General features: G+C 45.6%; 1 protein-coding gene across 1 annotated transcript in view; it reads right to left on the bottom strand.

The window, feature by feature from the left end:
- The window catches only part of UBR4 (ubiquitin protein ligase E3 component n-recognin 4), a 94,825-nt gene that overhangs the window by 29,573 nt on the left and 52,529 nt on the right, over positions 1 to 12,723 (bottom strand). The window contains 15 exon segments of the mRNA XM_044282503.1: positions 5,709 to 5,837; positions 5,928 to 6,053; positions 8,222 to 8,360; positions 8,459 to 8,698; positions 9,481 to 9,674; positions 9,777 to 9,864; positions 9,979 to 10,064; positions 10,274 to 10,418; positions 10,523 to 10,691; positions 10,785 to 10,941; positions 10,943 to 11,001; positions 11,214 to 11,292; positions 11,375 to 11,602; positions 12,163 to 12,312; positions 12,441 to 12,650. Coding sequence (XP_044138438.1) covers positions 5,709 to 5,837; positions 5,928 to 6,053; positions 8,222 to 8,360; positions 8,459 to 8,698; positions 9,481 to 9,674; positions 9,777 to 9,864; positions 9,979 to 10,064; positions 10,274 to 10,418; positions 10,523 to 10,691; positions 10,785 to 10,941; positions 10,943 to 11,001; positions 11,214 to 11,292; positions 11,375 to 11,602; positions 12,163 to 12,312; positions 12,441 to 12,650 — 2,199 coding nt within the window.

Below are 12,723 nucleotides of genomic sequence, written 5' to 3'. Positions count from 1 at the left end.
TCCCGCAGCACACTGGCGAAATTGTGCTGCTATCTAACGTTGCCGAGGGACAGGTATTAAAGTCTCCTACTATCAGTATAGGACAGGGAGGTAGTTCCTCAACATCTCTCATAATTTCCTTTATCACCTCACTGTTATAGGGAGGTGGAATGTACACTGCTACCAATATGAAGGACCAATGATAAGTACAGTGAAGACATACATATCGTCCCCTATCGTCTATATCAGGGGTGCACAACTTTCTGGTTGGGGGCCACATTGCCAGACTGAACCGATCACGAGGGGCGAAAATAAAATTTAAAGGGGTATTAAGAACTGAAATATTGTATTTATGGTGTATTGTACGTACTGTATATACTATAAATATCTGGTTACACTTCCAGGACTCACATCTAATGGGGGAATACATGAAAAATACATGTGAGCAGCCACAAGACAGACATACATTTCTGTTACCAGATAGTTGGGGGCCGCACAGAATGGTATCAAGGGCCGCAGGTTGTGCACCCCTGGTCTATATGGAACGAATGACACACAAATGGCAGTGATTTATGTACCAGAACACTTACACCCCTGGAGTGTGAAGAAAACATGGAATGATATGCATGACCAATCCACGGCCTGTGTAAGACCGAGGTAGTGTTAGGAGATAAAGGAGTCTCTGACAGACAGATTATAGCAGGGTGAAAGCATTGCAGCCCCATAAATACCGCGCTTCGTTTAGTCGATTCTCCTAGTCCCCTAACATTCCAGCCTATTATCTTAAGACTATTCGCCATCAGGACTCACAGTACAGTTAATAGCCAAGCACACCGCTCTCGTCATACAAGTTACCTCCATAATCCTTTCATACCACAGACTGTTCCGGAACCCAATCCATCGCTCATCCCACCTATTCCCAGCCTCAAAAACTAGCCCAAAAACATAACCGCTTCCAGGCAAGGATATAATCCCTACCCTGAGAAAACAAAAACAGGGCGAAAAAATTTCCCTACAGTCGGCCATATATATGGCTGAGTAACTGCCACAGGAAAACCCGTGAAAGAGTATAGACATAAATCGGGTTACTTTTGCTGACCCGCCTATAGACCAGTAAATCTGCAGCGTAATGTGCATGAGCAAATTACATAGACATATCCGAGCATTTTTAGGTGACAAACGCAACTAGTCACCAGGATAACACAAGGGCCTCGGGACCCGACATAGAACACATGCAGAGTAAACAAAAGATCATAAGAACATTAGACAGAAAAGAGGAACATCCTATACGTAAAGCATTATTATGCATAACATATCAGACGTGTCCGCAATATTCTCATCATATCTCACGTGTCCCAACACTGGGATAGGCAGGACATTCATCCCACGGATGCCGAGTTCTTGAGCGATTGTTCATTGGCATCAATCCACTGCGCCGCCTCTAGAGGAGTATCAAAAAAGTAGACTTCTCCATGCGCCACTACTCGCAGCTTGGCGGTATACAGCATAGAGTACTGAATTTGTAGATTTCAGAGACGACGCTTCACATCCAGGAACTTGACTCTATTCCGTTGGACCTCAGTGGAGAAATCCGGATAAACCGCTATTTTATTTCCATTAATCAGTAGCTCAGGGTGGTCTCTTGCTTTCTTAAGAATAGCATCCCTGTCCCTGAAGTGTAGCAACTTCATTAAAACTGGGCAAGGTGGGGCCCCTGGTGGTGGAGCGTGGAATGGCACTCTTTGCGCCATTTCAATAACAGACATCCTGGATAGCAAGTCCTTGCCAAACTTAAGTGTAAGCCAGTCCTCAAAAAAAGACACTGGGTCAGAACCTTCTGCCTTCTCGGGAACCCCCACCAAACGGAGGTTGTTCCTCCTTGAACGGTTCTCTAAGTCATCCGTTTTTTACATCATCAGGGTTACATTGTGAATAATCCTGCCCAGATCTCTTAACAGGGGGCAATTGGTCCTCCAGGGTGCTCACTCTAACTTCAACCATCCTGTCTTGACGAAGAAAGGACATGTTTTCTTGCAGGCTGCCCATGTTAGTGGTGGGAAGAGCAAGCGAGCTATTGCATTGCTGTACTGCATTAAAGATATCTTTAGATGTGGGCTCACCAGTGCCATTAACAGGCTGTTCATGCTGGGTACATGTAGATGCAGGGCCAATAGGTGGAGCCAAGGGGACAGAGGCCGCAGCTTCAGCCATTTCCCCTGACTGAGCCCTCATGCGTAGGCCCCATTGCCGAGGTTGCCGGGCACGAGGATGTCTCCCCAGATATAGCAGGGGTTGGAACAGGCACATAAGAGGGAGGTAATGCAGAGGCTGTACGGGTATATTTACCCAAGTGGGCCGCCACATCCGCGGCCCGTACCTCCAATGCGGCACCATCTTGTTTGATCGGTGTGGAGCTCCCGGCGTCTCTCAGCTCCCTCTCCTTCTTGCCAGTGCGGGTCATAATTGCGCTTGCAGGTTCGGCACACTCCCCGGTGTCTCTCAGCAGTGACCGGAGTAGCAGCGCTTACTGCAGATGGAGGATTCCACAAGATAACAGACGGCAGAACAGGAGCTCCCCTCAAGCATGTCCGTTCACATGCCCGACCAGTCCACCCCCCCCTCTTTTCTGGTTTTAGTATGCATCTGGCAGCCCATTACCATCGTCCTCGGCGGTGTACTTGTATTATCTCAAGGCGCTGTATCCGTCAAACCATCCTGGTTGTAGTATGTACCTGGAAACCATATGCCCCCCCCCCCCCCCCCCTTCTTGGGCAGAGTAGAGTTGCAATTGTTAGCTCCAGTACATGGCTGGCCTGTTCAGATCCCACACCCGGGGCAGTACCTCCTGAACCAGGCCCTCTGAGTGCACCAAGTCTTCTCATTGCCCCTGTACTAGGCATGATTTTTACTTTATTGCTTGACGCACTGTTTAACAAGACTTCTCAGTCCTGTTATGCACCAGACAACAACACTCCCTCCGCCATGGGCAGGTTGTTGGCCATCATGCTAGGTTTGTTCTTTGTCAACCCTATAAAGTACTCCTGTATTCCGCACATGGATGGAGTACTCGCGTTGTTGTTACTGTCTCTCTGCTTTGTTTTCACAGAGTTACATGGCCCAGTCCTTGCAGAGTACCTGGATCACCACTGGATGCTCTATCCTGCAGGGATATGCAGAATTGTGAGCACCAGCCACTACTGCAGTTTTCGTGTCATCTCTGGACATCCTTTCTGATATGGCAGTGACAGGACTAGTGAGCGCCACACACCTACTTGGGTGGAATTTTCTGCAGCTCGCTCTGGTATCAGACATGGTCTCCTCCGGCTTCCCCTGGCAAATTCTGCATCCTTTTCTGACATATGGATGTCTGGCGATTCTTTTACAAAATCCAGGGTGCTGTACTTGCCCCTTCCGGGGCAGTGTTATACAGTATGCTAGTCACTACACTTGGGATGGTTGATTAACCATGGCTGATGTTTTTTTCCTCACGGTTGCTACATTTCATTTTTCCTTTGATAATCTGGCTATTATTGTCCTCATGTGGACCAGTTCTATGGACCCTACTTGTGCCTCTGACTGGGTAATCCTGCTTGGAGTCCCTGTCCCAATAATTCTTAGACCATCTAGCTGGCCGGTTCCCTCTGGGAAATCTACTCATGGCATCTCTGACCACACATGCTCTGTATGACAGCTGCTTCTTTGGGCCCGGTTTGGTTCTTTTCTCTCCTGGGTCCCCATAGGCCTGTTTCCCTCTTGACATTCTAACCTCTCTACCCGTCTCCCCAGGTTCAGGTCCTGGTACCTGGGAGTTTGTTGCTCCGGTTTGCAATTTACATTCATATTGGCCACTTCTGAGATGGAGCTTTCCCTCGATTTTAGTACTGTTGCTCCTTAGGCTGTTTCTTGACGTCATCTGTCAGGTGAGAGTTGGGAGTAATCCATACAGAGTAGACTGTCAGCAGGTTCAGCCAACTCCAATATCTCTCAGATGATTGTATCTCTACTTGTATTACCAGGGCCTGCGACTTCATGTGGCCAGGGATTTCTCTGGTCTTACATTTCACAGTGCCATTTTGTTCCAGTTTTTCTGAGGCTCGATTCTCCCCTCCTTTGTATTGGAAGCAGGTCTTTACGTTCCCCTCTCCTGGCCATTACCAAGGACCCCCTTCTCCCCCAGGGGTTGGCTGCTTTCTCTAAGGGTGTTTCTCTTTTCCCACCTGCCTTACACTGGAAGAAGGCTTGCTCCCTTCCCATGGTGAGTCTTTGCTATTCTTTCTCTCAACCGTTCAGCCTCCAGTGCTTCCTTGTTTCCTCTCTACCCTGGCCTTCACATGGTGTTTGCCACGGACAGGCCATGTTTTTGGTCTGAGACAATTTAGAGTTTTTTCCTTGCCGGGTCCTCTTACTGGTTGGGTTCTTTTTCTTCCAGGCCTCATTGAATCGCCTTCCTTTTGCTGAGAGTCTTCCTTTAGCTTGTCTCCAGGAAGTTCTTTCCTTGGTTCAGGGATGCTCCTGTCCTTTACCCAGGCATTTTCTCTCCTGCCAGGGTCCCTCGTGGTCTAATTTTTCTTGTTGGGTCTGTACTCTTATAGAGCCTCCTCCTGGAGCATCCTTCTATATGCAGAGCGCTAGGTCATTACCAACAGATGCCTTCCGGTTGTGCCGCTCTCCCATTTCTTCAGGGGGAGCCCTGGTTCTTCCAGATCCTTCCTCTGGCTCTCTAGTGCGCGCACTTGTTCAACTCTCGGTTCTTGCACAGGACATCTAACCATGCTCCCTATCCTCTTGCTTCTTTTCCCTTTGTCCTTTCTTGCATATGGCCTTTTACCCAGGCACTTGTCCTTAGGATCCTGGCGTCCCCACAATTTTTTTTCTTTGGACTCTTCCTGGAGCCTCTCTGCTCACTTCCTTAGTTTTTCTATCAACCATTTCATGCTATGGCCTCTCCTGGTCCTGTTGGGTCACATGGGTCTCCTGCACCTGTGCGCCCAACTTTTTGCATGAGATTTCCTTCCCACCCTCAGGGACTGCTTTGGGACGTCCTATGGTGCTGTGTCTCCCAATGACATTAACGAAAAAATTAGATTTTTGTACTCACCGTAAAATCCCTATCTCGTTAAATGGGGGAAACAGATCCCAACCTTGGTTTTCATTTCTCTGTCACCGGGCTGCCGTTCTTCCTTCCCCGATCCAGGACATGTTGGTTCTTTGCTTTTGTTTCTCTCTCCTACTGCTATTGGTACAAACTGATTAGCCTAGTGTCTGTGAAGAGGGTGTAGCCCACCTGGGCAGAGCCGACCTTTTTCATATCTAGTGTCGCCTCCTAGTGGTAGCTGGGTGTATACCCATGGTGCTGTGTCCCCCAATGAATTGAACAAAAAAGGGATTTTACGTTAAGTACAAAAATCAATAATTTTTTTTTAACAGCCATGACATGTCTGTTTTAAGACCAATGGTAGTCTACAGGAATAGTCACATGGCATTTTTTTTGGACAGTCAGTGAATACCAGACCTAAAAAAATAAATAAAAAAAAACCACATGTTCTATCTTGTTCGTTTTTCACTGACCGACTGCCCCCATACAATTGAATTTTTTTATTATTATTTTTTTAATAAAATGTAGATTTTTTTGTACAATGTCCATTTCTCAGAAAGGCATCAGTGAAAAAATGGACATTTTTTTTTTTTTACACTCGTGTGCTTGTAGCCTTAGTCTTAATAACTATTACCTGAATGATCTTAGAAAGTTCATCAAAAGAGTTCTTGCAGTCCCCACAGTATTCCTGAGCCAGCTGCAAGATATACCGATTCACGCTGGCGGAGGTTGAGCTTATACCTCCAGCATTGGCAGAATCATCCTGTTCAGGGAAATACATTAAAAGTGATGCCATATGATAGAAGACAATTTAGAACGGCAATTACCATGGGAAATAAGTGCCGTTGTCTACCTGTGGTTTCTCAGGTGCGGCTTCATTAACTTTCCATAGAAGGTTTTCGAGCTGTGGTCGGTGACCCATGAGCTGGTGATAGACTCTGTCCGCTTTGTCCAGCAGAGTGTTAATGTTGGTGACGGCCTAAAAATGAGATGTTGACAGTCATGACTTTTTTGTGCCTTTATTCCAAGAAAAAGCATTTTCTGAAGTTAGAGCAAGATACAAAGGGTATTTAGTCATAAAATCAGGTGCAAGGGAAACAGTCTTGTATACTGTACATCCTCTAACAGGGGCAGAGTTACATGTATGACGCTTTAAATTTGTGTCAACAGCATAGGAAGCAGTGATCACTAAAGTCATCGCTCTTCCTCATACGGACTCGTTTTGCCAGCAGTAGATCATGTTAACACAGCACGATCATCCAACAACAATTTGTGTGTGCACAAACTATCAGATTACCCTGATGAATCGAGCAATTCACTAGTCCATCGGGTATCCGGCGGTACAATTTACATGAACGCTCGTTAGCGATTATCTTTAGGATTCTCGGCCCGTGTAAAAGGCCCTTGAGAGAAGAATTTAAAAGGGTTGTCTCATGAAAAACACTTTTGCCCTATTTACAGAGCCGCTACTGATTACACTGAACCGCTGATTACAGGGGGTCAGTGTTCCCCTGTTTGAGTGAAGCGACAGCTGTGCATGTCCACTGCTGCTCCATTCAACTCTACAGGATTACCAGAGATAGCTGATTACAGCACTCGGCCATCTCTGGCAATTCCACAAGGAACGAATGGAGAGGCAGTTAGCAAGAGCAACTTGGTGCTCCATTCATACCGAGGAGAAGGACCCCCATTCTCATGATCGGCAGGGACCCCCATTCTCATGATCGGCAGGGGCCCCAGCAATCTGACCATGAATGATCAGATGTTATCCCCAGTCCTGTTGATGGGGATACGTGTGCTTAGTGGGACAAACCCATTTAACAGTTTAAGTAAGTAAGGCCATTATTAGCCATTGGATAGTGAAACGTTCTGGAGCTTTCTATTATACCTAGTATCAATTCCAATGGATTAGACATACATAGTTTACATTCAGGGCCTGAAGACCCTTCATGATCCTGTCCACCTTATACAATGGCACTGCTCAGGACAGGTTATCAGCCTGACATACATACTACAAGCATTAAAAGGGTTATCCCATGATTAATCAATAAAAACCAGGAGTCATATAGGTCACGACACTCTTTTTAATGAAGCTAGAACCAGCCCTGCACCTCACATAGATCCAAAGCTCTCCCCTATTCACTGATTCAATTGCTCTGCTAAATTAATTTAATTTTAAGGAGATTTCCTTTCTGTTGCAGCTCCATTTCTGCTGCTCTCTCCCTATCTGGGGCTGTCCTTTCTCAGGGTGCATGACCTTACTGCTGCAGCTCTCTTCCTATCACTGCGTGTCCTGCAGCTCTATAACTGTCACAGCTTCTAACAGAAGATAGGGCTGGTGACAGTTGTAGGATGGAACTGAGCATGTGCGTCCACCTCAGCAAGTGGACAGAGAAATAAGGAAAAAACAAAGATTTTACTCAATTTTTAATTACACGCAATTACAAAAGCATTCAGATCCAAGTGATGCTTTGAAAAATGCAAAACATGAGACAACACCTTTAAACAGAACCTGTAACTAGGGATGAGTGAACTTGTGTTTTCAAGTTCGGCTTACAAGGTTCGGGTTATATAAGAATTCTGTTATGGATTCCGCTACCACGTACCATGGTCCTGGTAGCGTAATCAATAACGGAGCTCTTTGATAACCTGAACCTTGTATGCCAAATTTGAAAACACAAGATCGCTCATACCTACCTGTAAACTCTGACACGTCTGTTTTAGTAACTACTTGCATTTCCCATGTAATAATTCTGGAGCATCTATTCCCATGTCTCTATGAAGTGCCATTTCGTGTTTATTCCGACTAGAAGTTATGAATGAACTGCCAGCAGATTGCAATGGGTGTCACCAGTTGGGGGGTGTTTCTGCACAGACTGAAACAGTCAGCACGGACGGATAGTGTCAGACTGTGCAACAACCATCTGGACCTTCATTGCAAACTGCCAGTAATTCATTCAGAATTTTTAACAGGAATAATAAAAAACTGGCATATCATAGAGTCATAAGAACAGATTCTACAGAATTGTTATTACACAGGGAATGCAAGTAGTTGCTAAAACAGACATGTCAGAGGAGGGTAGGTGTCCTCTTTATGTTTTACTCGCATTTGACTGAACTAGACTGATAACTGTTAAACAGTCTCACCTTCTTACGATCCTCTTCATTCTCAATAGGATCCACAGCACAGCAAGGTCTTGCATACAGCATGAAATCAAACCGAGCATACTTGCAAAATCCACAAGCATTGCACAGGAATGGGTCCTTTTCATCATAGTTAATAGATCTATGGAACAAAAAAACAGAACACAAAATAATTCATGAAAATATAATAAAAACAGCCACCACCATCCATGTGTGTATGAATAAAGACTGTATTCTAACCTGCACTTGTGACACTGGTACACATTTTCTCCACAGTTCCCGCATACGCCGGGGTTGGCTGGTACAGAGGCACTACAACGAGGACACTGGAGAGTTTCGGAAGAAGCCTGGTAGTTTTCATAGAAGTCAGCAAATTCAATCATTAAGTTTGAAGCAACGATTGGAAGTGGGAGGTCAATCTTCACCTCCGTCTGTCCTGGGGTCAGCTGCACCTTTTTGGCTTTGTGCCAGCGTGCTGGTCTAGAGCAGAAGACGAGAGCAACGAATTGAATGGTTAATAAAATAACAATGTCTGGAAATCCTGCTCACCTGATATGTGACCTAGTCAGATGCCAAATTGGAAATCTTCTGATAATTCGCAATAGGCTAAAGAAGTTGTGCAGTTTCTGGATGTCCCTGCTGAGGTCGGAGTGCTGATGGCAATATGGTGCCATGCAGCATCCAATACTCTGGAATTTACATTATAGTGGCAAGTCATTGTTTCTAGACATTTCCAAATTTTTGTAAACGGGTTGGCCTATCTCATACATTGGTAGAATATTGCTAGTATGCCACCAATGTCTGAAAGGTGCAGGTCCCCACACCTATCTCAAGAACAAAGCCCGAAAAGTGAAGGAGAGCAGACCATGCATGCAGTGCCGCCCTCCATTTATTTCTATAGGAGTGCCAAAAGTAGAGACGCGAGCTCCGCTATTTTCAGAAATTCCATAAAATGAATCGGAAGAGCACAGCAAAAGCGCAGCCTCCGCTCACATTACTTCTATGGGGCTGACAGCAATAGCTGAATCAGCACTCGGCTATTTTATGCAGTCCTTCACCTTGCGGGATCCGTTCTAGACACAGGTGCGGGTCCGAGGTGGGAACAGCACCTATCAGATATTGGTAGCATCTGCTAGCGATATGCCATCAATTTATGAGAGGAGTTTGTCTGCCCTATTTATGTATTGACGCCCCCCCCCCCCCCCCCCCATTAACAATGAGGGGCACAATGGCAGCTCCTCGTCCATTTTCCAAGTTCTCACTTGTTCTTCAGCTCCACAATGGCTTGCACGGTGCGATTGTTGTAGTACAGATTAATGGTTCGGACCATTTTGGTCCGTTTTAGGTCTCCAATCTTCACGGTCACTTTGCTGATGGTGTGGCTGCCTATAAGTTTGACCACTTGCTGTGTAGTAGTGTAGCGTGTGTCGACTTTAATGGAAGAAAGCTTGATGTTCTGTCCCAAAAAAAAAAAATATATATATATAAAATTTTAATCAATGAGGAAGAGACTTCTACCCTATCAAATTGCTGTAACAGCCCTCCAGACTGAACTTACACACAATGGGACTTCAGGGTTGTTGCAGACTAGACATGGGTCGCTTTCAAGATAGTATCCATCAAACTCCACCAAACCAGAAAGCGTGCTGAAGATAGATAAGTGGAAAAATGATAGAACAGGCAGTGTTCATACAACATTCATCGAAAAGTAAACGAATTGGGAATAATCAGAATAATCCATTGTCTGGGAAGACACTTACTTGTAGATGTTGGAGTTAGGATGATTGGTCAGGATGTGGTTTTGAGTTCGCAGAATCTCCACAGCTTTTTGTGAATATTCTTTAAACTTTGGAACAAGAAACAAGAATTTTTAATTACTCAAGAGATGCTCGATTAGCTCAGTGTCTGCAGCATGGGTATTGCTGGTGGGAGACATTGATACTGTTTTTTTTTTAGTGTCGCCTCCTAGTGGCAGCAGTTTTACTGACACTGACTGTGTCCCCCCCCACCATTGGCATATGCGAGAAAAGCATCTGGTTGACAAAAAGTACTCACTTTCTTTTCTGTCTGAGGAGTCTTGAGAGAGAAGTATCCAAGGAGATCAACGAACTGAGCAGCTTTGCGTCCATAGGCTGGGAGCTCCGGCCAAATTGACCACATGAGGTCCAGGAGAAGCTCCTGCTGGGCCTTGTTAGAATTCCTGAGTGAAGGAAATTAGTAACTTAAATAGTGAGAAAGAAAATCAACAAGAGAACAAGATGGATCAGGATTTTTTTTACAAGCCATTATGATCGCTCTCCTAACCTGTAGATGTGCAGTGCCAAGCAATGAGCCTGCCAGCGGACTGAAGAGGCATTGGACTCCAGAAGGAAGCAGCGCAGGAACTGGATCAGAGTCTCTTTGTCTGCAAATTTATTCAGCTGGTTGACAAGTGCAGTGCAGAGCTGCTCCTCTTGAGAACTGGACCCCTCGCCTGGAAGATACCATGAAATTGAATCTAAAATGTGTGGTCCAGTCATTATCAGAAGGTATGACTACAGTGTTATATTGTACAGGAGTCTCTTACCTTCCTTGTCCTTCTCTTTGTCTTCCTTCTTACTCTTCTTGGTAGAAGACTTACTCTGAGATCCTGGCTGCCCAGAGCTTGATGACGGAACAGAAGATCCAGAAGATGTGGAAAGGACTTTACTGCCACATAGAGCACAAGACAGGAGCTGGAGAAGGCACTGGAGACACTCCTTCATCCACCAGAAAGCTGACCTGAAGCAGGAAGTACAGGACCGCTAGAGAGAGACAAAGACAAGTATAAGGAGCAGATCGTGGAGTGTTAAAGGATAAAAGCACAGCATAACGTATCCTATGCACCATGATGTGAATGGTACACACTGCATTTATTGTTCTACATGAGGCTTAATTTCTCCAGATCTTCCCCACTATATGTGTTAATAACTATTGTCTATGCTGCCAATAAAGTAATCACATCGGACTTGCTTACAGTCATCTTTGATGCAGAATTTCTGCCAGTTCACAGTTCGCTGGGATGCAATCTCAGCACAGGCTTTCAGGTGCTCCATCTGAAACAAACAGCTTAATTAACACCATGCGGCATTCAGTATTCCAGCCCCAGAAATGCACATTGGTCTTCATCCTTCTTACCAGATTGATCAGAGTGTCATACTGCAGGGCAGATCCAGAGCTAGCCGTCACCACACTTGCACGCAAGAAAATCCCGTGCTCCTCCAGCAACTTCTTGATGCCTCGGACGTGGGAATCAAGTGTGTGAAGGTCTCTGAGCTGTCTGTATTTTTCCTTAGAGCCACAGATGAACAGAAGAAGTTTCCGCACTTGGCGGCGCACAAATGGTGTCTGCTGAATCATCAGATACTGAACAAAGAGGAAAAAATTAATGATAGATTCTAATTAACACCCAATATCCATGTACTTGATGCAGATTTATATAGGCTTAAAGGGGTTCTGCACTTTGTTTAAACTGATGATCTATCCTCTGGATAGATCATCAGCTTCTGATCGGCGGGGGTCCGACACCCTGGACCCCCACCGATCAGCTGTTTGAGAAGGCAGCGGCCTTCAGCTGTTTACTGCTGGCCAAGTGACGTCACGACTTAACTGGCCTGGGCGAGGCTAAGCTCCATTCAAGGGAACGGAGCTTAGCGGCGCCCAGGCCAGTTGATACTAGTGGTGACGTCACTGGGCCTGCGGTAAACAGTGAGAAGCGCCGCTGCCTTCTCAAACAGCTGATCGGTGGGGGTCCCAGGTGTCGGACCCCCGCCGATCAGATGCTGATCTATCCAGAGGATAGATCATCAGTTTAAACAAAGTGCAGAACCCCTTTAAGTTGGCTTTACACAGAAGTGCAATGTACAGCAGAAAGAAATTATACTACAGGATTTTTAATGGGGAGTTGCACCTCTTCCTCTACACACCTCAGAAAGGAAGTAGAACCAAGAATGATCAAACACGGGTGGTGGGATTCGAGAATTGGTGTCAGCAATTTTCTTAATCTGGTAAGGTAGTCGGAGAACCATTTCTGTCAGCAGCTGAGTGTAGGCCTGGAAGACATCTGAAGCATGACCCTAAGAGAGGAGAACAGAGTCAGAGCACATCCCCAATAACACTTGCTTGCAACCTCCAGATCCTACATGAAGACAGAAGGTGCATCTATCTCTGGGTTGCAGATCGCCAGCAGCAGCTTGCTACTGACCTTGACATACTGGCGCAGGAAGAAGGGGCTCATATCTGGTGGAGACGCAGTTGTGTGAGGTTTTAGCAGCTGACTGGCAGCCACAGGCTCCTCATCACTCTGCTGGCTTTTCCAGTAGTCCAGGAGAGACTTCAGGACATGGAGACAGTAATCAACGGCTCCAGAACTTAGAAGAGCGGTTGCTGTTGCACTAGAAATCAGAGAGGATGACTGGAAAAGAAAAAAGGTGGGATTTTTTATTTATTAATACTTGTTTTATTTAAGGTAATCAGAGAGTTATATA

Source organism: Bufo gargarizans, chromosome 2 (assembly GCF_014858855.1).
Source record: "Bufo gargarizans isolate SCDJY-AF-19 chromosome 2, ASM1485885v1, whole genome shotgun sequence".
In the NCBI taxonomy this organism is placed as follows: Eukaryota; Metazoa; Chordata; class Amphibia; order Anura; family Bufonidae; genus Bufo; species Bufo gargarizans.
The sequence above is the reverse complement of the archived record's forward strand: the minus strand, read 5'-3'. Positions and strand labels throughout refer to the sequence as shown.